This window comes from Canis lupus, chromosome 3 (assembly GCF_003254725.2).
Source record: "Canis lupus dingo isolate Sandy chromosome 3, ASM325472v2, whole genome shotgun sequence".
NCBI classification, from domain to species: Eukaryota; Metazoa; Chordata; class Mammalia; order Carnivora; family Canidae; genus Canis; species Canis lupus.
Window position 1 is genome coordinate 69,856,189 of NC_064245.1, and position 26,557 is coordinate 69,882,745.

The following is a 26,557-nucleotide window of genomic DNA, read 5'->3' on the forward strand; positions in this document are numbered from 1 at the left end:
GGCCGAGGGGGCGTTGTCGGGATGGTTCCGCGGCCGGCGGCGCCCGGCGAGCGGCGCTGAGGGCGGCTGGCGGAGAGGCGGCGGCGGCGGCGGCGGCGGGGCGGGGAGCGGCCTCTCCGGTAGGTGCCGTCTGGCGGGAAGGCCGGCCTCGCGAGGGCGCGGCGCAGGGAGCCGGCCTAGGCCGGGGCCGCCGCCACTCCCGCCCCGGGCAGCCTGAGGGTCGCGCGGCGGCCGGCTGCGGTCCCGGGCTCCCCCCGCCCCGCCCCGGGCGGGCCCTCGGCCTCCGGGGGCGGCGGCCTCGGTCGGGGGCAGCGCCCGGGCCCGCGGCGGCCCAGGTCCCGTGGAGCCGAGCGCGCGTGCCGCGGCCGCAGGGACGCCGCGCGGTCGGGGTCGGGGTCGGGGTCGGCGCCGGGAGGAGGGTGATCCCGGGGCGGCGGCGGCGGCGGCGGGGGGCGGGGGGGCGGGGGCTGCGCCTGAAGGGCCCTGCGTGGGTCTGCCCGGCCCGCCGACGGCGGTTTTCCGGCGGCTGCGGAGGCGGGGGCCCGGCGGCGGCCTCCGGCGGGGTTTGCACTGGGGCATCCCCCGCGCCGCGCCGGGCCCGCACCCGCCCTCCTCGCCGGGACGTCCGCAGGGCCCTGGGGGGGGGGGGGGGGGCGGGGGGCAGGATTCAGGCCATCACAGAAGGGATTCACCGGAACGGGCCGGGAAGAAAACGTTGTTCCAACAGAAGTGACTGACAGCGTGGCCTGGAGGTTTCAAGAGCAGGATGCTTGAGGCGCTTGGGCCCTGCGCGTCTGTTTCCATGTGCTCCCCCAGGAAATCCCCAGGAGGGGGCCTCTCTCGAGCCTGTCTCTGTAGCTCAAGCTTTCAGCCTTCACTCGGCTCACATGTCTCTTCCTCAAGAAGTCTTCCCTGACCTTCCTCCTCCAAGTTAATTTGGATTTCCCTCACTTGGTATCTCCAGGACAGCGGCGTTCTCGTCTCCCCGGAGTCCGGGGCACGAGGGTGCCAGAGCACGTGGCCCTGGGGGCCCAGACAGAGGCTGACAAAACTCAAAGGCCGAGAGACGGGTGGTGATGAAGCAAGAAAGGGACTCATCTCGGGGAGGCCAACGCGGGAAAGACAGAGGATTGGCGTCCCAAACGCCGTCTCCAGAGCCAAGGAAGTGCTTCCAGGTTTATATTCAGGAAAAGATGGGACAGAGGTTGGCGGATACATGCAGGTGGGCGGTGAAGGTCAGCCCGTTGTTGTCCTGGGGTCAGTCACACCAGGCCCTCCTGGCTCAGGCCGGTCGTTACTGCTTGAGGGGATAGTTTTAGTTTCCATCAGGGGATGCTTTGCCCGCAGGGTCTTCTGCCTGAGTTAAGAGATGAGCTAGAGAGAAGAACTTAATCAGTTAGAAAGTACAGAATGAAGTCAGAATGGAAGGAGATGAGTTGTTCTTCCACTCCCATAGATGGACGCTGCTTGAAGGCATGGGCGGCCATGTGAGTGGTTCCCCCTCAGACCCTCAGTGTCTGGCGTGTAGGGACACTCTGTAAAGTTAGGTGAAGGCGTGAAAAACTGAGGCAGTCTGCGGACTGCAGGGAACAGATCTCACTCAGTACATCTGCATTTCCTCCTCGCAACAAGGCCTCGCACGTTAGGCTCATGAGATCAGCTCTACCAAGTCGGCCTGCATAGCGTCGCAGTCCGTGTAGAGCTAAGACCAGAAGCAGGCTTGCTTGCTAAAGCCTTAGCTTTTGTCATGGGGTTTTAGGGGGGTGGGACAGCAGATTAGGAATAAGCCACTTGAAAAGCATGATGGCCAAAGATGAAGGTAGGACCACTGTAAGGCAGGCCAGGTGCTGAGTGTGTGAGCTGTGGCCCCTTGGACAGGTGATCCATTAATGGCCCCGGGGAATAAACTTCTACAGATTCTTGGTGTTTGACCAAGTGTTAGTAAAGCGTTCCCACAGAACAGAAGGGTCTTTGCTCTAGGAGTTCTCTCTATGGGATAACATTTTATTCTGGTTCTTATTCCCTTTAGAAGCACCTCTTCATTCACACTTATGCTTTTTCTTAATGTTTCTCTCCCTCCTTTTTTTTTTTTAAGATTTTTTTTATTCATTTGAGACAAAGACGGGGAGCAGGGGGGAGGGCTGGAGGGAGAGGGAGAAGCAGGTTCCCCACCGAGCAGGGGGTCTGGCATGGGGCTCAATCTCAAGCAAGATCCTGGGATCATGACCTGAGCTTAACCAACTCACGTCTTAACCATGAGACACTTAACCACCTGAGCTACCCAGGCGCCCTGTGTTTTTCTCTCTTTTCCCATATTTTCATTCCTTTTGATACCATTCAGTCCATCTTTCTACCATCACACTTTTGGTATAGATTTGTAGCATTTAAAACAGGAAGATACTGGGGCACCTGGCTGGCTCTGTTGGTTGAGCATCCCACTCTTGATTTCAGCTCAGGTCATGATCTCAGGGTCATGAGGTTGAATTCCGTGTTAGGTTTTGTGCCAAGTGTGGAGCCTGCTTAAGATTCGCACTCTATCTCTCACTCTGCCCCTCCACACCCCACTCACACGTGTGCTCACTCACTCTCCCTCTCTAAAAATAAAATATATTTTTTAAAAAACGGGAAGATGCTTGAGAGATTATTTAACCTGGTGGGGAACCCCTCCATTTTTACATGTCCAAAAACTGAGGCCCAGAGTCTCCACCCATCCAGAAACTATATTAAGCTCCTGGATTGAAGCTCTTGTGTCCAGGGCACTCTTCTAGGTACAGAGATACACTGATCGAGAAGACAGATGGAGTCTGTGTCTTTATCATGGGAGATTTGTGTCACTTGTCACACAGAGTAGCTGCAAAAGTGGAGGAGCTAGGTTTGTGCTCTTTGTGTCACATCATGACACCTGCATCACACACATTCATCCTCACAGATGCTGTCCTTACCTGGACAATCTGACATAGGTGGTCAACTGACAGGGCAACTGATTTGATCTAAGGAAAGCCTTTCGTCGGTCACATGTACCTAAGAGTATGAGTAAAGGGCTTAGCATAGTGGCTGGCATGTTAGAACCGTTTCATAAATACATGCCATTTATTATTACTGTTCTTAGGTACATGATATTTATGGTTGTGATTAATAGGATACACAAGGAATATGAGATGTAAATTGTTTTTCCAGAGCTCTCTATAACCTTGTTAGAGAGGTAACAGAATTGACATCATGAAGCCATTAGAAAACTAAGTGGTATGGAAGAGTTATGATTTCTACAGTCAATGTAAATTGTGGAAGAGCTTATAACTGTGCGTGTTACTTCTATATAGCTGAAAAATGTCTAAAGCAGGTTCAGAATATTTGCTGAGTTTTAGCATTTAAGTCTATAGAGGAAGGTTTTGTGTTGTATATTTAATGTCCTTTTTCTCATGGGATATAGCATAGCTTAAGAGCATGGGCTCCACGGATACGAACCAGTCTTTAAATCCTGGCTTCAGGGGCAGCCTGGTTGGCTCAGTGGTTTAGCGCCTGCCTTCAGCCCGGGACGTGTTCCTGGAGTTCCGGGATCGAGTCCCACGTCATGTTCCTCACATGGAGCCTGCTTCTCCCTCTGCCCGTGTCTCTGCCCCTCTCTCTATGTGTATGTCTCATGAATAAATAAATAAAATCTTAAAAAAAAAAAAAAAAGAAAATTTAAAATTAAATAAATAAATCCTGGCTTTGGAACACAACAGTTTTATGATCTTGGACTAGTTACTTAAATTCCTCATTTCTTACTTCCCTTACTTATAAAAAGATGAGAATAGAATTCTGGTAGCATTGTGTTAATGGATAGAATGTGCATAGCAGGGTTCCTGGCCCATAGTAAATAATTGGTAAGAGAATAAGCCAATAATGCTTTTCTTTTCAAGCAACTGACAGGGTAAGGTAGGTAACTGGTTGCTCCATCATTTGACTGTTAGGCTCCCTTGAGGATTCAACAGGGGACGGTGCCCGACCACCTGACATAATGCTTCCCTTTCTGTATTCTTGTTTTGGGTGATAAGTATCCTCTCCCACTGCTTCAGTGTTGTTCTTTATAAGGATATCACCAGTTTTCCTTGTATCTCACCCTATCTCAAACCAGGAGATCATGCCAATACTCTAAACTTTATATATCAGAAAATAAGCTTTCCATAAAGAAATAGGGGAATCAGAATAAGGTGTAGAGTTGGGGGTGAGATGGTGGGGGTGAGTTTTAGAGATTCAAAGTTGAGGGGTCATACAGTTGGAGACATTTAGCAAAAAGACACGTTTGGAAGCAGTGATCAAAGCTAAAATTTCACATTTAGGAGTTGTCTGCTTAGAATAGATGAAGGCTGAGAATAGGGGTGATTGTCTAGGGAAAGAAAGGCTCAGGGGCTGAATCTTTTTTTTTTTTTTTAATTTTTTTTTTATTGGAGTTTGATTTGCCAACATATAGCATAATACCCAGTGCTCATCCCATCAAGTGCCCCCCTCAGTGCCCGTCATCCAGTCACCCCAACCCCCCACCCACCTCCCCTTCCACTACCCCTTGTTCGTTTCCCAGAGTTAGGTGTCTCTCAGGTTCTGTCACCCTCTCTGATATTTCTCAGGGGCTGAATCCTAAGGGACATTATTAACATGTGGGACTTGCAGAGGAAGAAGTACAGCATAGAGATGGATCAGGGGCGTAGTAAGAGGACCTGGAGGGTTCTGGGGAGGCAGGATGTCAAGAAGGAGGAGGGCAGGCCATACTCTACATGCTGCAGCACAGCTGGGGAGATTGGGCTGAGTAAAGGCCACTGCGGGCAAGTGTTTCAGCACAAAGAGAATGGCAGCAAGACTGCAAGGGGGGAAAGGAGTCATGAGAAAGCTAAGTGGGATGTGTAGTTGCTGTTTTGGGAGGTATAAAAGAGGCCTGTGATGTATATATGTACCTAGCAGGAGGGTTTTGTTTTGCTTTTTTTCAACGTGGGACGATCTTGGTGTGTTTGTAGGAGCTGGTGAGCCGGTAGGGGACAGAGTGAAGCAGTGAAAGAGCCTGAGGATGGGACTCCTGAGTGGCTCAGTGGTTGAGCATCTGCCTTTGGCTCAGGGTGTGATCCTGGAATCTGGGATTGAGTCCCACATCAGGCCCCTTGTATGGGGCCTGCTTCTCCCTCTGCCTGTGTCTCTGCCTCTCTCTCTCTCTCTCTCTCTCTCTCTCTCTCATGAATAAATAAATAAAATCTTAAAAAAAAAAAAAAAAAAAGAGCCTGAGGATGAAGCCAAGTCCTGGGGGAGGCAAAGCTGGATGGGGTCAAGGGGACAAGAGAAACTGACTTTGCAGAGAAGGCACATTTCATTCTGTGAAGCTGAAGGGATTGATCAAGAAATTTGGAATTGAGTAAAGAATTTAAAGGCACTCAGATTATATCAAGCTATCCATGGGCTCAACCTCTTAGTGAAGTCAGGGTTGCAGTCACTTACAGATGAAGGAGACATATGTGGTGGGAAAGATATGAACAGAAAGGACTCAAACTCTATTGTAGGAATATAGAGGGAATCAAAATAAACATTATTAGCTTGCTAATTAGTAATAGAGGTTAGCTAGTGTGGATTTTAATGATCAAGTATCTATCTGCTCTATGCCAGGCAAAGATGAGTAAAAATGGTACTCTCTGAGCTCATAGCCGAGTTGGAGACACAAATGATGGAGCATAGCAAGTTATCTTGCGGAAGTATGTATGGGGTGCCGTAAGATCGCAGAAGAGGGACCTCAGAGTTGGACTTGAGGAGGGAACAGTGGAGAAGAAGGAGCAAGTTTCAGGATGGCAGGAAAGGCTTCTAGGAGTTAGTGACAGCTCAGCTAAGCCCTGATAGGGGAGTGGGCCTTATCTGGGTAGTGGGAAAGTCCAATGTAAATAAAGTATTCCCAGGACAGGAAGTATCAGAACCAAAGCTTTTTGGAGAGAAGCAAGGCAGAGGTCTGTAATCTGCCTGCTTCAGAATCACGTGGAGGCTTACAGTAAATGTAGATATCTACGCTCCACACTAGACTGAGCAGAACTCTGCATAGTATCCAGGAATCTGCATTTTTTTATCAGACTTTCCAGGTGTTCCTTAGAGATGACATTTGTTGAATAGTTAATGTTAGTTGCTGTTCTAGATGTTCACATAGGCTCTCACAGTTGTCTCAGTAACCCTTGGGATAGGATGAGGAAAGTGGACATTGAGAAGTCATTTGCCCAAAGTCATACAGGTAATAAGCAGTGGCTAGGGTTCCAAACTGTCCCCAACACAGCTTGTTAGGGAGGCACAGGTAGTTTGTTTGACTGACATATAGTGGGCACACTGAGGGATAAGGTGATGGTGATGATGGTGATAATAGAAGAAGGTGATGGTGATGATGGTGATAATAGAAGAAGGTAGTGGTGATGATGGTGATGACGATGATGATAGAAGAAGGAGCCGTGTTAAAAAGCTTAGGTTTTGGCTTCATGGTCTAGTGACTTTTTCAATAATCCTTATGTACTGAGAATGAAAGCAAATAAGGCAGATATTGGCTTATCAGGTTTTTACTGTACCAAACTGCCACTTTAACCTCCATAGGCTTGTCCCAGTCTGCCTTCATTTCTCCCCACTGCATTTCTTTTTTTTTTTTTTTTAATTTTTTATTTATTTATGATAGTCACACAGAGAGAGAGAGAGAGAGGCGGAGACATAGGCAGAGGGAGAAGCAGGCTCCATGCACCAGGAGCCCGATGTGGGATTCGATCCCGGGTCTCCAGGATCGCGCCCTGGGCCAAAGGCAGGCGCTAAACTGCTGCGCCACCCAGGGATCCCCACTGCATTTCTTCTAATAATCATGTCTCACTAGATTGTGCACCTGGACATGTACCTATGCCTTCCTCATCTGTGTTGTATGTTCAAGTGTCTAGCTCTAACTACTGTATTTATTTAGTTGTGTGTCGTGTGTGTGTGTGTGTGTGTGTGTGTGTGTGTGTGTTTCCTTTAGTAGAATTTAACCTTCAGGAGTTTGGGGACTTGGCATGTTTTCTTTGTTGTAGCCCTAGGACCTGGCACATAGTAGTCACTCAGTAATAGATGTTGAATATGTGAAACCTTCTAATATTGACCCTCTCATCTCTCTCTCTCTCTCTCTCTCTCTCTCTCTCTCTCTCTCTCTTTCTCTCACATATGTCCTACCACTTACTTGGCTTCACCACTATTAAGCTCAGCAGGCTCTTACGCTTTCTAATATTTCTGCCCCAGGTTCCTGCGAGACAGATCTCTGCTACAGTAGTGTCCTAGCAGAGAGGTAAGAAGGAACAAATATGTTTGGGGCACCTGGGTGGCTCAGTCAGTTAAGTGTCCAACTCTTGGTTTCAACTCAGATCATGATCTCAGGGTTGTGAGATCGAGCCCCACATCAGTCTCTGGGCTTGGCAGGGAGTCAGCTTGAGATTCTCTTTCTCCCTTTCCCCCTCCCCCCTGCTCATGCTCTCATGCTCTCTCTCTAAAATAAATAAAATCTTAGGGAAAAAAGGGAACAAATGAGTAGACATGCTGCTTTGTGATACCTCTTTTATTATTATCCAGTGGTGCTAGTTTAACTTCTTCCTTATGTCCCCAGATAAGCTCCTAATTTTCCTACCTTCTGATTCAGTGCCCCATACACGGGTGCTCAATACATATTGATGTCATCCAGTTGGCTTTTTTCTAACTTACAAGTGTCTATGTATATGTTTTCATTGAACTTTCCCTAAGTAGAAACGAGAGAAGTGCACATAGCGTTATCACGGTCACATTCTACATCAGCACTCTCAAATATGGTGGCTATTTAAATAAATTGAAGGTTTAGTTCCTCAGTCACTCTAACCACATTTCAAGCCCTCAGTGGCCACATGAGGCCAATGGCAACTGGACTGAACAGTGCAGATACAGAGTATTTCCATCATTCCAGACGTTTTTGTTGAGCAACACTGGTCTGATACCTAAGACAAAATTTTTATGGTTTTTTTTTTGTTGTTGTTGATTGGTTTGAACTTGACTGACAAGGAATCATGATCATGAGCTGCCTGTCACCTAGTGGGTTCTGGGGCCATCAGGTCTCAGTTGTATCACTGAGTCACTGTCTCATTCACATTCTTTGTCCTAGGTCTCCTGGCTGGTTGAGCATGGACCCGGTTGCCACTCACAGCTGCCATCTCCTCCAGCAGCTGCAGGAGCAGCGCATTCAAGGCCTGCTCTGTGACTGCATGTTGGTCGTAAAAGGAGTGTGCTTTAAAGCACATAAGAATGTTCTAGCAGCGTTCAGTCAGTATTTTAGGTACGTATTTTAGACTCTGTACAGAGGAAAAGCTCTTCTAGCATGGTATATTTTGACTAATTTTTTTTTTCTCCTTGGATTTCACTGTCCTTATTTTTGTAGCACATATGTGAGTTTTTTACTTTTTGTATTTAGAGTAACCTGAGAGCAGAAGAGTTTTAATTAAAATATATTTGGGCTGATTGAGAGTGTTTTGGCACTCTGTCTTTGATTTTAATAGTTCTAATTAATGTCAGCCTTCTCTATATATTTCCTATCCTTTTAGGATAACAAGATTGAGGAGTAGAATTCCTGGTAAGAACTTTTTTGTGATAATTGGAGGGGAAACATCCCACATACTATTTTTTTATTGAAATATTTTAGTATTTGTTTTTCATTTGAGTATTCTAAGAAAATAGGTTTGGATTCAATTTACTTATTCCCATAATTATTTTTAGATTATTAGAGTTAAGTATTTTATATACATTTCCTGATTAGCTGAGATTCATCTCTCTAAGCACTAAAGATCTTTTTAATATCTTCCCCCCCCCTTAAAATGCATACCATTTTACTGTTCTAGTAAACAGTATACAGAAGGTGATTTAATCTTTCCTTGGTAATCTGGAGTCATCAGATTAAACCTCAGCTCTCATATATGTTCCAAGTACATATTATAATGGGTGAGCTCACTGAGGTAGGCAGTACTTTTTGTCCTTAGGCAACATGGACCCAGATTGGGCTTTTCCTATCCCATTTTAGTTTGTACTTCCTTTAGGTAAGAACAAAACTGAAGATTGTTTTGGGGAAGCAGGTGATCTGGTTAGACACGGTTAGATGACATTTCTGCAGTGAACTTGCATGACCAGTCACCTAAGTAAGCTTGGTAATTTACACGTAGTACAATTTCATTCACCTGGGACTTGACGTGTGCCCAGAGTAGAATGCCTGGGCTTTAGAGGTGCCTCTCTTCCCTCCTTAACTCATAGAGCTTTACTTTTTCTCCCTGCTGGTTCGTGGACCATTGGGTTACTGAGAAACCTCTAACAGATCTGATTACAAAATGAGTGTATATTGTGTCCTGAGAGTTGTCAGATCTGTAGAGATAGAAAGTAGAGAGGTGGTGGCAGGGGCCTGAGGAGCTGGGCAGGGGGAGACGGGAGTTAGTGTTTAGTGGGTCCAGAGTTTCTGTTTGGGAAGATGAAAGATTCTGAAAATGGTTGGACATCAGGGTTGCATAATAAATGTGCATGTACTTAATGCCACTGAATTTACAGTTGGGACTATATTTTTAAGCATGAAGTTTTTAAACACTTCAAAATGGATCAAATGTGGGGTGCCTGAGTGGCTCAATCAGTCAAGTGTCTCAGGTCTTGATCTCAGGATTGTGAGTTCAAGCCCCACATTGGGCTCCACCTAAAAAAAAGAAAAAAAAGATCAAGTGGTAAATGTGTATATTTTGCCACAATTTAAAAATTAAAATAAAAAATGTATCAAAAGTAAGTGTATTATAGTTATTTTTATTTTAGACGTTTTTAAGGCACTTAGATGTGGAAGTATTTTTGTTACATGTTTTATGGTCTGAAATATAATTTATCAGACTAGACATCAAATACTGAAAACTGTGTCTCCTTTACTATACTTTATCTGTATACAATTAATAATACATATAGATGATTATATTTTTAAAAGAACAACGAGTATTTTTCAAAATTTTACTTTGAGATCTGTTTGGAAGGTTGAATATTCAGCACACTAATTGAATTCATCTGAGTTGCTTTATTGATTGGCTTACCAAAATTTTTTAAAGGATTAAAATGTACTTAATTTTAAAATCTTGGAACTTAGAGAAGGATAGTACTTTTTAATATTAACATGAGCATTATTTATAAGGAAAAATTGTCATACTGTAAACAGATATCCTTTCTTTTATCAGGAGCCTCTTTCAGAACTCTTCAGGCCAAAAAAGTGATGTTTTTCACTTGGATATTAAAAATGTAAGCGGCATTGGTCAGATCTTGGACTTCATGTACACATCGCATCTAGATCTTAACCAGGACAATATACAAGTAATGCTGGACATAGCACAGTGTTTGCAAGTTCAAAATGTTCTGAATCTGTGTCACACGTTTTTAAAATCAACCACTGTGGAGCAGCCACCTGGTGTGTCTTGTAATAATGCATTCTCCCTGCAGAGCGCTCTGACTGCTGATGCTAACTGTGTCATAAATGAAAACTACCCTCCTCATTTGCTGCAGCAAGAGTGTCCTGCGGATATTCCACAGAGTAAAGTTGTGGATGAACCACATACTCATACTCCATCATCCGTTAATCTCCATCACTCTGCAGGTGAAGCATCCAAACAAGCACCCGACACACTGGATGGCAACTGTGCAGAACTGCCTTTCAGACAGCCAAGTTACTACTACAAACTCAGAAACTTCTACAGTAAGCAGTACTCTAAACAGCCTGCATGTCCCACTCATGAGAGAGTCAGCGAGCAGCCCTTCACTTTCAGCACGTCCACAGACCTCAGTGCCGGGGAAAACCAGCCCTGTGCCGGCAGTCATCCTGAATGTGTCCTGGAGTCTTCAGAGCACTTGCCTTCCCACTTCTTGGCCCAGCCGTTGAGTGAATCTGCCCCAGATCCTGAGTCGGACAACACGTGCCAACTACCAACCAGACAAATGAGGCTCAAAAAGGCCATTCACCTTAAGAAGTTGAATTTCCTCAAGTCACAGAAATGTGCAGAGCAGACACCCGAAGCCAAGACGGATGACGATTCAACAAAGAGGATAGAATGTGCTAGCACAGATACTGTAGAGAAAGCTAGCAGCCACAGTGCTGGAGAGAAAGAAGGTGAGGAACTGGTGAGTTCAGAGCAATTTAACTGCATGAACGAAATGGAGAGGCCCGAAGAGCCTGCCGCACTGGAGGAGCAGTCCCAGATGCTTCAGTCACAGAGACAGTACACGTGCGAATTGTGTGGAAAACCATTTAAACACCCCAGCAATCTGGAGCTTCACAAACGGTCTCATACAGGTACACTGATTCAGTGCCCACAGGCAAAAGGGAAGGACCTGATACAGATGATCAGACACTACTGCCTGCTCCTGCTTTTGTAAGAAGTTTTGCTATTGCTTGATGATGTCATTGATAATCCCCCCCCCCCCCAAATCGAAGGAGCATTAGCTTCTTTTTTATATTATACTTTGGGTGATTACTTTTAAAGAATAATCTCAAAGTTCTCAAAGTTCTGTAGACGCTTTTATAGAGCCAGCTTAAAAAGATGGTACATTTTTCTTTTTTAATTGTGGTTTTATATGATAAACTTTCCATCACTCTAAAAGCATAATAAATCATTCCGATGCACTGAAATGTACTCTAAAATGGATAAGCTATATTTGCTTTTTAGAATTAGAGTAAGTTTATTTTTTAAAGCATGATGCTGTAGATTCATTCAGATGTAAGTAATTTAGAATAATAGTAAAAGTGCCCTGCAAAGTGATTTTCGTATCAGATTTTTTTTTTAATTGTGGTTTGGTAGGAAGAGGTAAACTTTTTATAAGAATCAACTTTAACCATGTGATATTTTCAAATGAAAATGCTTCCACTTTGAACATTGAATTTTCAGTCTTATTACCTTAATTCGTACTTCGTCCTCTTTCCAAGAAGTTTATTTTTTCCAGGTGCTCTTTTGAAGGTGTTACATAGTACATATATGTTGTGTTTCACAATACTTACGTGTTACTTTTGTTCCTGTAGTTAAACTTGATGACTCTAATACAGGTTCTAAATTAATGACAATTTATAGCATGAGAAATAATACGCTAAAGGATGGTTATAGTGTGACCACTTTAAAGTGCTTATGTAATTGTGGTTACTGATCTGACATTCTCTTATCACTGGATTTCCCATTTGCTTCAGTGTTTGCTACCTTGTACTACTGAAAGACTTACTGTAGATGGAAGCCTTCAGAAGTGTTCATGTATTTGAACATAAAGTGCTGTCAGAAGTAGTAGTAGTTTAGAATTACTTTCTATGAGGACACTATCAGTGACTCAGTTTTGCCCTTGGAGAAACTTGATTTAAGTCATTTCTATTTGCATGAATTTCCTAGAGCCTCATGATCATTAGAATTTTTACTTGACAGACATAACCAGTTAGCCTTAAAGAAAACAAAACTTACCTTGTTTCTTCTGAAAGAACATCTTTGGATGCCAGTGGCCATACAGTCATGGCACAGATGTTTACCAGGACTTAAACCAAGAGGAGCTGCACTTCTCAGATTATGGTCTGGAGAACCCTTTTAGGGGGTCTGTGAGGCCAAAACTGGTTCTGTCATACTCTGTGATGTCACTTGCCTTCTTTTCCTTCTCCCACGAGTGTGTGGTGGAGTCAGCTAATGGCTGCAGCTACTCTGGTGGCCAGTGAAGTGTCTGGCCACAGGCTTTAAAAACCACTGTTTTCATTTTTGATATGGGCTTTACCAATAGGTATAGCCCATGCAAACAAGAGCTCTTTAGGGTCCTCACTTAGTAAGAGTGTGAAGGGGTCCTGGAGAGTAGGGTTACTGACTTTGGTCACTAGTGAATGGTGGCCTCTATTTTTCAAACTGTTGTAACTTACACTGGGGTCTTTCACTTAACATTATCTGTCATCCCCATAATTTCAGACCTAAGTGTAGTCACCGAATACAAGATTTATGTGATTCTAATTACTCAGGGTCAAAACCTCTGTCTTGGCCATGAGCAAGCCATTGAACCATTTTAGGAAAAGATCAATACAAATATATCCTGGCAGGAGCTCAGAAAGCTGGTAAACCAGCAAACCCTAGCAACACAGTAAGAAGGGAAATGCTAATTTTTTAAAAGAATCTTAATGAAACCACTTGATTTGAGGAGAAGGGGAGGAAAGGAAGGTTCTCAGTCCTCAAGGCCTACTAGGGTTTCACAGGTGAAAGTGATACCTTCAAGTACATTGTCTATCTGTCAGTGTGTTCAGAGATGCTCAGTTTCTCTGTAGCAGAGTCCACTCTCTGCATCTGTTCCCTACCAGAATGCAATTACTCAGAGTTGAATCAGAGGTGAGAAGTGGGCAGGGAAGCCCATCTCCTGGGCTGGAATCCTGTTTCTCCCATCAGCGTGTGTCAACCAAGGCTGAAAGGCAGTGGAGAGGGTCTCTTTCCTGGCACGTTTGCAGGAGGACCACTCTGTTTTGGGCTCCACTGTGTGTCCGCCTCATTTGGTGAGAACGAGTCACCCTCTTGTGTCAGGAATTGGTGATAAAGGGGTCAGGCTAAAGGGCAGGTGAACAAGATGCTGCTGTTGACCAGATCATCTCTGCTTGCCACCTAAGGGTGCCAGAGAGAATTACAAGGGTGTAGAGACTGCTCATTTCTAGACTTTGATGAAGAGGCGATGCTCCCTTTCGAAAGGACATAGGAGATAGTTTAAACATTTTAAACAAAATTATTGTGCAAATATGACTGCTGATTTTACAAGTTGTTATTTTGTTTTGTTTTGTTTTAGGTGAGAAACCTTTTGAATGTAACATTTGTGGGAAACATTTCTCTCAGGTGGGAATACTCTTATTTACTGTTAATAATTGGAAACCTGAAACCCAGTGTTTTTTTATTATTATTACAAATAAGACATACGTTGGACTTGTGAGAGAAGCCTCTGATGATATCTGTAACTTTGACTTCATACTGAATCAGGAGAAAATAATTTTCAAGAAAAACAAATTTTTAGTTTATTGGGGGGAAAGTAGTATTTTTTCTAAGCGTATGAACTCTCACCCCCCTCCCTTTAAGAATAGGTCCAGTCCTAGTATATTCCTTCTCTTTCATGAATAAATGAGTGAAGTTTTTGGTAAACCACAGTGAGCCCACTCCTGGAGGCTGCATGCCATGCTGGGCCAGATCCAGAACACATGTCATCTTAGTCTTATTGGGACTAAAGTTGTTAGAAGGTGGAGAACAGAGTAAGCAGTTCTCGTTCCTGCTCCAAACGCCTTTTAGCTGACCTCTGATTATAGCTCATTTAGGCATATATTAATTCTCTCAGGCAGCCAGCATTTGCTGTACCTTCCTATGGGCCATGTGCTGACCTGGGCACTGGACATAAAGAAACCTAGAGTTTTATTTTTGTTTTGTTTTTTTGAAACCCAGAGTTTTATTAATGTTTTAGTGCAAATGTTGACTGTAGACCAGTGGGAACCTACTTCTGAAGTAGGAGGAGGTAACTTGCTCTGCCACAGGCCAGACCCTGGCATTCCAGAGCTGCCCAAGAGCAGCCACTGCACTGCTGTTTTTATACCTGGCTGTGGTGGGTACAGTGAATCCTATAGTAGTGGCTTGTACGGGTGCTGCTCCCCAGAACGAGGACTTCAGGCTGGGCCTTGATCCAAGAGTAGAGCCTCTAGGTCGAGAAGAGCTAGGCAGCAAGTCCTCTCCAGCGCACAGAAACTCAACAGCAGCACCATGTTTTGACGCATTCCACATGGAGCCAGCTCTCCCCTTCCTCCTGCGCATCCAAACCTCTGCACTCAGTGACTTTTTTGCCTGCGACTCCCTGCAATGCTGAGATTCCCCAAGTCCTAACCTCTGCCTTTTGCATCTTTAGTCCATACTTGCCATCCACGAAAACACCTGGCACCCTCTAAATGTTCAGTAAGTTTTTGCAGAACCAAGGGGAGTCATCAGCCCTCCAGCTGCCATGCACTTGAGGCCTTGCTTCTTCATTGCAGGCTCGCCTGCAGCTTCCAAGCTGGGCTTGTGGAGCCGGGCAGTCTGCATTTTGATCCTGCCCCAGGCTTACTCCTCAGTGACCTCAGGCAAGCAGCCTCACCTTTTGGCACTTTAGCTTCCTTGTCTGTAAAGCAAAGGAGATTAGATGGGTGAACATGGCAGGTGTGTGGAGAGTACATGAATCAGTAGGAGTAAGAACTCCTGCCTGGCACATAGTTAGTGCTCAGGGACATCACCATTTTTCCATCCTGGTGCTGGCCCTTCTGTTCTTGCAGACCAGTCTTCCACCACCATCTTAACCTTATAGCTTTGGAGTGGGGGAAAACCAAAGGCCTGGGCTAATGACAACCATAACTTCATTTTTCTAATTCTTAAAAATAGGGATCATACTACCTCATGTGAGCATTAGGAGTGGGCTTCATTTTTCTAATTCTTAAAAATAGGGATCATACTACCTCATGTGAGTGTTAGGAGTGAATGGAACGATGGCCACGAAAGCCCTTCATCCATTTAAAATGTGGTAACAGTGTAGGTTCTGTCCTCCTTGCTTGAAATCCTTCTGTGACCCTTCATTGCTAATCACAGAAAACCAGACATCCAAGCATGTGTAGTCCACTTTCAGCCTCCTCTTCCGGCACCAATGCCAGGGCCTGCCCACAGAGATTCTGATTCCGTTGCATTGAAATGGGGCTCCAGCGCTGGCATATTATTGTATTACAGTGATTTTGAAGTGTGGCTAGGGTTGAGGACCACTGCTCAGACTTTGTCCTACACTTGCCCTCTTGAATCCTGTCAAGGGTAGCCCTGACTGACAGGCACTAGAGAAATCTGCCTCTGTGTTGGTGTCTGTATTTTTGTCAGATTTTTGTGAATGTAGGATTATGTATAGTTGCAGTTTTCAGATGCATATTGCTGTTTTATTTCATTGCGAAATTGTGAATTTTTTTGTGAACAAGGACTTCTTTGAAAAAAACTTCCTTCAGCAAGTGTTTGCTGCAAGCCTCCAGTGTCCAAGGACCTCTGCCACATGTCGGGGAAATCTACCTAGGGAACAGTGTGGGCAAAGAAAAGAGAGTGGTCATTCCTGCCTGGAAGAAGTGGTGTTTGGGGTGGGTGAGGACCTGAAATGTGTTAAGAGATTGTTTAGGTAAGCCCCGAAGACAAGCAGGCATTTGATAATCCTGGGGTTCTCTGGTGTTCTAGGACAAGAGAGCTGTCAGGTTATGTAGGGGTACTTGGTAAGTAGCACCCACTAACTATCCTTCACCTTAAGCCAAGCATACATTTCTTAGAATGAACTGGAGTAAATGTGGTAACACTGGATTGGAATGCTCTCATGCTGTTGCTGGCATGTTTGCTTTGATAGAAGTGAGTTTGTAAATATTTTCCCTTCTGGAAGACTGGCAAGCAAGAAAACAGATTTATCAATGAGAATTCCTCTTTTATGCTGGTTACTCAATTTATATTTAGTAGAATCCATCTTGGGGAAAAATAAAAGTTAACCACAACTTTGATGATAAGTCTGTAAGCAGTATGATACATGAGCTTTGAGAGCTACCGTAATCCGAGATTGCGACAACAGACTGTCCGTCTCTTAACATCATTCTGGACACGGTCTGTGTGCAGATCTCAGCCCTCAGGAGCCCTGCATACTTCAGAATGTGAGTGAGACTCTGTCCATAGTACCAGGGTCCCGGTCCCCGAGTGCGGTAGAACCTGAATCAGTGGGTGCACCCAGAGGAGAGGTAAGGTAGGGGCAGGTCTGCATACCTGTGATGTGAGAAATGGGAGGAGGAAACTGGGTGTACTGAGCTGGCTTTGAAAGAGGAGTAGAGCTGTTTGGTCTCTTCAAAGGAGCAGACATGGAAACTTGGAGCAGACGATGCAGTGCCTTTTGGCAGTGCTGTCCAGAGAGGGGTGCCCCAGGGCCAGGGCGCAGGGGAGGGGACCTGGAGACAGATGTGCTCCCCCAGGCACTGACATGGCCTGGCGCTATGGGTGACAGGATGAAACTCCACCCACGGGGAATGTGCAGGAAGAAGAGTATTTCAGTGAGCTTCTCCTGAGTCATGAAACTTCTGGCCCTAGGGTAGAGTCCCTACACTCCCAGCATAACATTATGATCTCAGAAAGTACAGCAAACAGCTTGACAAAGCAAGAGTACATTAAGTCTTACATATGTATTTTTATTTTTTAGTGACCTCATCTCCTTGTTTTAGGTGTAAAATTAGAAAATTTATGGTATGCTTAGCATGCTTGGCCTACTGTATCCTGTAGGCCCTGCTGGCAGTATAGTGCTCACTGCTGTTTAGGTAACAGCTTTATGTTCATCTCCAGATTTTTTTCCCCTGTTAATTTTATTATTTTGTGAAATCCTAAAGTCCCAAAACTCTTAAACTAGAAGACTTTTAAGATCTGAGGTTCCTTTTATATCTAAAGTGGTATGATTCTTTGGCTATTTTTTCTATAATAATCAGCTGGCTTCAGAAGAATGCTCTGATAGGGAATATATGCTTGGTTTGTCCATATTTAAATGTTCACATATATAGTAGAAGGAATTATTTTTTAAGTTACTCAACAAATCAGATGTTAGTTCTTTAATAAAGCAGTTTTTCTGTGCAAAATCCTGACAGCTCCTCCTAATTTAAAATATTTGCTTAGAAGGAGCAGAGCCTCCTTCACTGCTAATACACTGTAACATAGCTAGACAGCACAGCCACACTCCCAGCCTTAGAGTCCACAGAGGGGCCTGGGTGGGAATATTTGATCCCAGCTATAGGAGCCTAGGCTGATTACTTCCTAGTAATCAGCATCTGTTTACAGACTATCTGTTTACTTTTCTGTAAAATGCGATACTATGACTTTGTAAGGGAATTGTGCTGACGAGGGGACACAGTGTCTGCAGCTGCCTGGTAACCGATCTCCTACTAATCGATAGTTACCACTTGTTAGAGCTGTCACATATCCAGCTACAAATAATCTCTAAGATGCGGACTCGGTACTTAGCCCATAACTGGTACTAGAGTAATTCAAAGTTTACCAAAAATACAGATACTTGACTAAAGATCAAATCATCTGCCTTCCGGTTTGCAATGTAATTTGGCATAAATCATTATCAGCATCATTGGACTTTTTTGCCTGAGTCTTTCAGTATCTAATCTACTTTTACACCATTGGTTAGATCAATATGTCCTCCTTTATCTGGCAGGAGATTTTCTTTATACATTTCTGATATTAAATAGCTAAAAAAAAACATTTTTAAGGGTTTGTTTTACTGTTGCTTATTACACTCTTTTAAGTGGAAGACCCTTGATACTTGCTTTGGAAACAAGTAATTGTTACACTTGACTTAACCAGAAAAGATGCAGCCCTGCTAAGAATTGACTCAGAATACATTTCAGTCATGACACATGGTTTACAAAATAACTTGAAACAAGAAGGACCTAATTTAACAGATGAGCAGATGGTGCTATTCAAATTGTTACATAATTGATGAGCTTTTTCTGGAATTTGGAATTGACTGACTTAAAACAGTCAGTGGTGCATTATCTTACCTCCCGTGAGCTGTTTCCCCCACGGCCAAGTGACTACTGAATCGTCAACACAAGCTAGTTTATTCACAGAAACTTATGAGAGTGTAGACTCACACAAACCAATGTTCATTTCTGGGCCAATCGTGTAACAGGAGCAGCTCTTTCATTTATCTGAATCTGAGTCTTTCAGCTGGAAAAGAGAGATGGCTCTAGCAGTGACTAAGTGGTTTGGTGATGCATGTAAGGGCTAGCAGGCCAAATGTAGGCTGCTGTTGACATTTGTTGTTTTATTATTGTTAGTAGTCATTCTCATAAAAGCTGGGGATTTCCCACTGTTTTGCCAAATCTTTCCCTTTAGTTATCTGAAATAAGCCTAGGTTTTTTCCTGAGCCACATTTATCACATTCTGAAAGATAGTACATAACTCAGTGATTTCCCAGAGCCTGACACAGAGAATCTCTGTGTTCTGTGATATAAAACTCACAGGTCGCCCTTTCTCTGCTTGTAAGTTTCCACGCAGAAGTAGACCTCAGACCGTCCCCAAACTCATGGCCATGAACTATCTGTGTATTTTATTTAAAATCCAGTTTGCATATTTACAAAGCCAGATTTGTTAGTTGGGTGTTACTGTTCGTTCTCCCTTTTTGGCTTATATTGTGCATAATGCCTGTGCATTATTACCCTTGGGTATATTCATTCATTTCAGTGTTTTTGTAATAGAACACTATAAAAAAAATTAGGTAGGGGATGTGGCAGATTGAGTCTATTAAGTTAAATTCCAGCAGTGGAGGATTTTGTTTTCAAATCCTAATTTGAAACATTAGCCAGGAGCTTTTTTAATACAAGGCAATTGCAGTTTTAATTTCAGTGTACTTTAGGCAATTTCCTATCGACTTCCTATTGATTATTACATCAAATCTATTTTGTGATCTGCATTTAAATAAGTTATTCTTTGTGAGGCCCTGCTAGTTTCAGAAATTAGGAACATAAGAGGCCCTGCAGTGAACCTGCTGCTATGAAGTTCCTGATGTGCATTTTTTGCACAAAGGTAAAAAAAAAAATGACAGCCCTGTCAGGGAGAACAGCAGCACTGCCGGAGGAAGTCCTGTTTGCACATGTCATACCTATTTATGAACAAAAGCATGTTTTTAAAAAAGAAGAAATCCTGAAATAATGAAGTATAGGTATTACTTTTTTTCCCCCTCAAGGGACACTTGGATATACATGGTCCAAGTTAAAAACTCCAAATAAAGCATCCTAAGGTCTATTTAAAATACAAGCTTGGCAGTCCCCAAAGCAGCCTCCACGGTGTGCAGGGCCCATTTAAGAGAGAAGCAGCACAGTGCATGCCTGAAATGGGACAAGCCAGGGGCGCACGTGGAGCAGGCGCTTTTGCTCAGAGCACAGGATGGAGATGCATCTGTGTTCAGCAGATTGCTGGGGCGGAGCTACTCCTGGAGTTAGAATTGGGCTGGTCCCAGATCTCCTTGCACATGGTTGCTTTTGAGTTGTGCATATGTAATCTTCACTTGGAAAGTTGGACCGGGACCTGCCTCAGCCTGTCAGTTTTCCTTTTGAATTATATGACCTTTAAGATCACTTTTCATTATCGGTATGCTTTTTCTCCCCTGCTTTCTTGCAGGCAGGTAACTTGCAGACTCACCTACGTCGGCATTCTGGTGAAAAACCATATATCTGCGAAATCTGTGGAAAGAGGTCAGTGCTGGGCTTATACTTCCATTTCTAAGGAACAACTCGTAGTCTGTCTTTGAACTCCGTGTTCTCTGAGCCACCAGGGCTCACTCTGTCGCTGAGGAACACATGTAAATCGTCCGGCTTTCCATGATGAGAAGAACAAAAAGAAAGAAAAATGTTAATTAAAAGAAAGAAAATCTAGGACAGGAGTCTTACAAAATGGGATTTTATATGAAACAAAATTATTTTATACTAAAATTTCCATTCATTCCAAGAATGTTAGCATAAACGTCCCCATGGAGGTGACTATCTTATGGGGGAAAAGAGACTTGCAACTGAAAGCTTGGGTGTCAGGAGAGAGGACCAGAGGAGGTAGCCTGAGCTGAATCAGGGAAGGGCCTTGAGAGCTCAGCATCGGAGGAGGGGCCTAAGTGGGGGCAGGGCAGGGTCTAGAGGGACCCTCCTCCCCTCACTGGGTCATTTGTTGGGAGTGCACATGCTCTCGAGTGGTTGCATTCAGGCAGCAGCCACCAGTCATTGACATGACAGCGATTCAGTCATTCATTTATATAACCTTTCAACATTTTTTTGGTACCTACTGTGTGCTGAGTGCTATGAGGGGAACATAGAAATAGTACAAGCTCTGCCTCAGATAAGGTCATCCTCAAGGTGGTGGGCAGACATGGGACAACTAAAGTCAGAGTCCTCTGATGCAGCATGTGCCTGGGGATGCCAGCAGGAAAAGCAGCACTGGTTCAGGTCTGGGAAAACCACTGTCCCTGCAGGTAGCAGAAAACAAAGAAATATGAGTTGCCCAATCCTGACGTGTCTCCCTTTTCTGCTGTGGCCACCTGAATACTGATGACCCCGTTCAGTGCCGGGGTACTGCATACTGCTCACTTCCGGTACCTCTGTAGTGCGCACTCCTGGCTGTTTCACGTGGTTGTGTTGCTTCACTGTTGGCCTTGTTTTACACGTCTTAAATGGAAGCCTTCTGAACTCCATTTAAAAGTAAGGCATGTATTTAAAATCAGGTCTATAGGCAGCATCTCCCCAGTGGAACCAGCTAGACAATCAGGTATGGTGGAAAGGAAGCAGATTTATGTCGGAGAGCCTGGCTTGGAATTATTCCCTGAGCCAAGTAGTCAACCATCTCTGCAGAAAGATGAAACTAGGAGAAAAAATAGTAATAACACCAAAACAACGCACATTTCAAATGAATCAGGCCACTTCTGATTACATTCTGAAGGAACAAAGGTAGCAGTTCACCTCCTCCCTCAGTGACTTGCAATTACAAAGATTTGCAGCAATGTAGAAAGAAGTTGTTGATTGGAATTTCATATTACCTTTCAGGTTTGCAGCTTCTGGTGATGTCCAGCGTCACATCATCATCCACTCGGGGGAGAAGCCACACTTGTGTGACATCTGCGGCCGAGGTACTGCTGCGGGTTTTTCCCTTTCTGTCCTGAAGACTACCAATTGCAATGTTCTCGGTCCTTCCGCTGAACACCTGTTATGGTCTCTCCAGGGTTCAGTAACTTCAGTAATTTGAAGGAGCACAAAAAGACACACACAGCCGATAAAGTCTTCACCTGTGACGAATGCGGCAAGTCCTTCAACATGCAGAGGAAGCTGGTCAAGCACCGAATTCGGCACACGGGGGAGCGGCCCTACAGCTGTTCTGCCTGTGGTAAGTGTCTGGAGGGCATGGACCAGACGGTCACCCGGCCATCCCCGCTGGGGACAGACCCCAGTCTCTCCCCACTCTGTGGTTGGCTGTTTTGGTGTCATGCTTAAATCATCCCTGTTATAGATAAAATGAAGGTGGCACTGTTTACTGCCTAACGTGGTCTCTGGTTCGTTCCTGTGTTCACATATCAGACATTTACTCTGTGAGTTGCCTCACAGAGTGTCTGTGAGGTGTCCAGAGCGCTGGGGACAGCCTACTGAGGCTACTGAGAGTCCCAGGTGCTGCGTGCTCCTGGTCCAGGTCGGTGGGGTGTAGACAGTTGGGAAAGTGTGGGAGAGCGCAGTGTGCAGCAGTGGGCGTCAGCATCACGCAGACCAAAGGGCTGGGTGTGGGGGCTGCAGTTTAACTGTCCTGCGGGAACATTGAGAACATGTGATGGGGTCAAGAGGGAGGGCTTCTTGAGATGCTGTGTTCAGAAACAAAGGTCCCTTCTCCAGGCATTTGATGCAGTGGTGAAGTCTTGGGAGGCGGGGGAAAGCTGGCGACCTCGCTATTGAGGGATGTTATTGCTCACGTTAGGAAATGGGGACTGTGAGTCAAGTCACCTGTGACCTACGATCACAGTGTTTGAGCCTCTGAAGAACTGTGTGTGTGTGTGTGTCTGTGTGTGTGTGTGTGTGCACGAGTGCCTGGGACAGGTGGTTGGCAATGTGAATTGAGTCACTGAGGAACAAGTGAGTGACTGTGTTTGTGGTTTCCCAGTTAGAACAAAAGGGGAAACTGTTCAGGCTCCACAGTGGGAAGGCTGGAGCCGAGCACTACTCAGAGCGGCTCTTTCTAAACAGGGCAGGACTTCTGGGATGTAACCACAGGTCTTTGTTTTTATCTCCCACTTAAATTGTGTACAGATTTCCTGGCAACTCCATGACTATTCTCATTACTCCTTATCAAAGTAAAATTGTGTTGGGGCACCTGGGTGGCCCATTCAGTTGAGCATCTGACTTTGATTTCAGCTCAGGTCATGAGACCTGAGATCAGGGTCATGAGATCGAGCCTTGTGTTGGGCTCTGCGCTCAGCATGGAATCTGTTTCCCCTCCCCCTGCTCACACTCTCTCTAAAATAAAATAAGATAAAATAAAATAAAAGTAGGATTACTTTAAATCACAAATGCAATCTCAAGTCACTAAAATGTCAGTTCCAAATTATATTACAGTTGCCAACTTGATTTAAGGTTGAATTTTCTCTTCCCTCCTCCACTAGAACTTGTTGCTGGCCTAGGACCCGGGCAGAGGAGGAAGTAGAGGCCCTGCTGCCACACCTTATGCTTCTAGCCCATTCCCCTCCCTCACTAACCATGGTTTCTGACCCTGACAAGGTCATCCTGGAACCAGGGGAAGAAAAAAAGAGCAAGAGTGTTCGTTCTTACAGGACAGGTTCAAAATTTTGTAACAGCTTCATTGCGGTAAAATTCCCATACCATAAAATTTACTCATTTAAAGTGAACAATTCAATAGTTTTGGTATGTTATTCACGGAGTCATAGAACCCTCACTATGGTCTATTTTAGAACATTTTCATCACCCCAAAAAGAAGCTCCCTGCATGTTAACAGTCACGCCCTGCTCCTACGCCCCAGCCTAGGCTACCATTAATCTGCCTTCTCTCTCGGGATTTGCTTGTTCTGGACATTTCACATAAATGGAATCCTACAGCATGTGGGCTTTTGTAACTGACTTCTTTCACTTAGAAAATCTGCTGTGAACACGTGTATGTAGTTTGGGCGTGTTTTCATTTTCTTGAGTTCAAAAGATGGGCTCAGTTTTAAGGTGGCTTCACATTCTGGGCTTTTTCAGGGAATAGAGCTCCCCTTCCTCTGTTTCCCCTCCCCTCCTCATGCACAGCCCCCCTCGCGCCCGCCCCCCCCCCCCCCCCGCAATGTCATTCTTGTTCCAAAGATTTCCTCTCCTACCTTCCCCTCTTCCTTTCCCTCCATTTCTCTGCACTTTCTCAGGTGCAGATGTTTATTTTCCTCAGCCCTGGGTCCTAGCTCCTTATTCCCAGGAGACTTTCTCTGTTGGGGTCTCCCTGCCCCTCTGTGCAGATCTCTCAGGCTGGATTGAAGATGAATCCTGGCAGCTCACTTGCAAGCATGACCTTTGTCCAGTCTGTGGCAACACTATGGGGACTGCAGGCCACGGCCATGCAGAGGGACACCATCCTGTCTGCACTAGTGCGGTGGATTTCCTATGCGGGAGGCAGGTGCCACACCTTACCTTGCCATGAGGACGGTTGTGAAGTCTGGCCCCCCTGTCTTGACTGTCTCCTGGGGGGACCTCCACTGTGGCTAAAATTCATATGCTTTAAGGACCCCAGAAAAGATTCCCATTTGCCCAGTAATTTCCACTACTGAGAATTTTTCTGAAGGAAACAGTGAAAAGAAAAATATTAATTGAACATGAAGTAAAGTAGCAATCAGGTGGAAGGCACCCAAACGTGCAGTAAATCGAGGAATGGTTATGAAATAGCTCCTATCCATATAAACCATATGTTGTATAGACAGTGCAGCAGACGGTGAAAATGCTTTTACTGTGACGTTACGTGAAGGAGACTGAGCCTGACTTGCAGGCAAAATGAAGACATGAAGAAGACTCACCACAGTGTGCCTCAGTGTTCTGTAGGGGGAAGAAGTGCCAAAATGTAACTTGTGGAAGTTGACACCTAGTTTGTTCAAAGGTGTGTTTTTTTTTTTAATGGCCCACCGCTGGCTGATGAGGGCAGGATGGCCTAGTGTTCACACGCATAAGGGAGAAGTTGTAAGTACGTGTCCTCGTACCTGCGTGACGTATTATCTTCTGTGAATACGTGATGTCTTCTGTAAGGTTCTTTATTGGTTGTTTTCTTCTGACCTTCTTACCTACTTTAATCATGGAAGTAGATCCCCTACCTGTGTTGTATACACAGAAAGGAAATCGAACTGAGAGAAGTGTAGGTAAAATTACATTATGAGCAAAAAGATGTTTCTGAATTCTAGATTGGCCATGTTAGGTTTACAAAAACTTAAGCAAGCCTGGCCAGTAGAGGCAGGCACCTTGGCTTCCCAGAGAGGCGCTCCTGTGCAGGGAGACAGGGTCCCTCAAAGGCTCGCCCTGAGGTACCCACAACCAGGTCAGAGAGACGCAGCTCAAGAAGAACAGAGGAGTCTTCCAGAGGAGTCTTCCAGAGTGAGCAGGTGATGGCAGGAGGAAGAGGGATGTCCTTCCAGAATGTCCTCTTCTAAAAGGATCCCATTTTGGGCAGCCCCAGTGGCTCAGTGGTTTAGCACCGCCTTCAGCTTGGGGTGTGATCCTGGAGACCCAGGATCGAGTCCCACATCGGGCACCCTGCACAGAGCCTGCTTCTCCCTCTGCCTGTGTCTCTGCCTCTCTCTCTGTCATGAATAAATAAATAAAATCTTTAAAAAATAAATAAATAAAAGGATCCCATTTTCATTTTGCAGGAAAATGTTTTGGGGGATCTGGCGACCTCCGCAGGCACGTGCGCACTCATACCGGGGAGAAGCCATACACGTGTGAGATCTGCAGCAAGTGCTTCACGCGCTCGGCGGTGCTCCGGCGCCATGAGAAGATGCACTGCAGGGCGAGCGCAGGCCGGGACGCGCTGCATGAGCTCACTCAGGCCCTTGAGACCCCCGACCTGGAGAAATCTCAAGGCTCAGATCCTTTTGCCCAAGATGTGTCCGTGACCTTGATGCCCGTGTCGGTCAAGCTCCCTGTTCACCCCGTGGAAGACTCAGTGACAGAGTTTGACAGCCATGCCACCAGTTCCTACTGCAAGTTCCGGCCGATGGTTCAGCCTCATGCAGGCGGTGAGCCAGAGAAGGTCAGTCTGGATCCTGGCAGGCGTGCCAAGCCCCCACCGCAGCCAGCACAACATCAGGCATATGCTTACCCAGACGTGGCCACTGCGGCCGGCGACCAGCCACTGCAGGCTGACAGCCTATCCCTGGGCCGCTCGTCTCTGGCCGCCCTGGACAATCACTGTGGTGATGCGCCAGGCAGCCGCGGGCCTGCCACGCCGTACAGGAACTCCGAAGGGCAGTTCTTCTCTAGCATGACCCTCTGGGGGCTGGCCATGAAGACGCTGCAGAATGAAAACGAGTTGGACCAGTGATGTCTGGCGGTGGCATTCTCTGAGCCCAGTGGACTAGTATCCGCGCTTTGGGGGAGAGCATTTTTCCATGGCAACCCTTTCTGACCAGCCCAAGAGGAGTTGGACCATCACTGTGCTGGTGGTAACAGAACTGGAAGCATGCAGAGCCCCAGGATTTGGGACGGAGGCTTGGCAGCAACTCGTGCAGGAGGGGAGAAGTGGACAGCCCGAGAAACCATCCCACTGACCTTGGCTGGCACAACAGTGCACACATTAGGTCAACTGCTGTCCATTTCAGTCACGCTAAAGGGAAAAAGACATATCTAGTATATAAATATTTTTGCATTTTTTACATTGAAATTTGTACGGTTTGTATTTTTATTTACACAAAAGTTTTATTTGTGTATGAAACTCATGCTATAATTTAATTTGAATAAATGAAATTGACTTTCTATATAA

The 26,557-nt window shown here is 45.3% G+C and overlaps 1 protein-coding gene across 6 annotated transcripts; it reads left to right on the forward strand.

Annotated features, from left to right (window-relative positions):
• The first annotated feature begins 7 nt into the window (after positions 1–7).
• Positions 8–26,557, forward strand: ZBTB49 (zinc finger and BTB domain containing 49). Of its 6 annotated transcripts, none has more exons than XM_049108624.1 (9): positions 90–119; positions 965–1,222; positions 8,135–8,305; positions 10,218–11,323; positions 13,813–13,859; positions 20,208–20,281; positions 21,614–21,696; positions 21,789–21,950; positions 25,446–26,557. In XM_049108624.1, the coding sequence occupies exons 2-9, from the start codon at positions 1,077–1,079 to the stop codon at positions 26,117–26,119; spliced, it is 2,463 nt and encodes an 820-aa protein (XP_048964581.1). In that variant the 5' UTR covers positions 90–119; positions 965–1,076; the 3' UTR covers positions 26,120–26,557. The 6 variants fall into 6 exon arrangements, with proteins under 6 accessions (XP_025293839.3, XP_048964581.1, XP_035570470.2 ...); XM_035714577.2 differs by lacking the exon at positions 90–119 and adding an exon at positions 7,249–7,294 and having other exon boundaries at positions 676–1,222; XM_035714579.2 differs by lacking the exon at positions 90–119 and adding an exon at positions 8,571–8,599 and having other exon boundaries at positions 678–1,222.

Excerpts from the sequence above, each read along its gene's own strand:
- ZBTB49 (XM_049108624.1), top strand. The coding sequence starts at position 1,077 with ATGAAGCAAGAAAGGGACTCATCTCGGGGAGGCCAACGCGGGAAAGAC. Across the intron at positions 21,697-21,788 it reads GTGTGACATCTGCGGCCGAG|GGTTCAGTAACTTCAGTAAT; the intron begins GTACTGCTGCGG and ends TGGTCTCTCCAG. Across the intron at positions 21,951-25,445 it reads CTACAGCTGTTCTGCCTGTG|GAAAATGTTTTGGGGGATCT; the intron begins GTAAGTGTCTGG and ends TTCATTTTGCAG.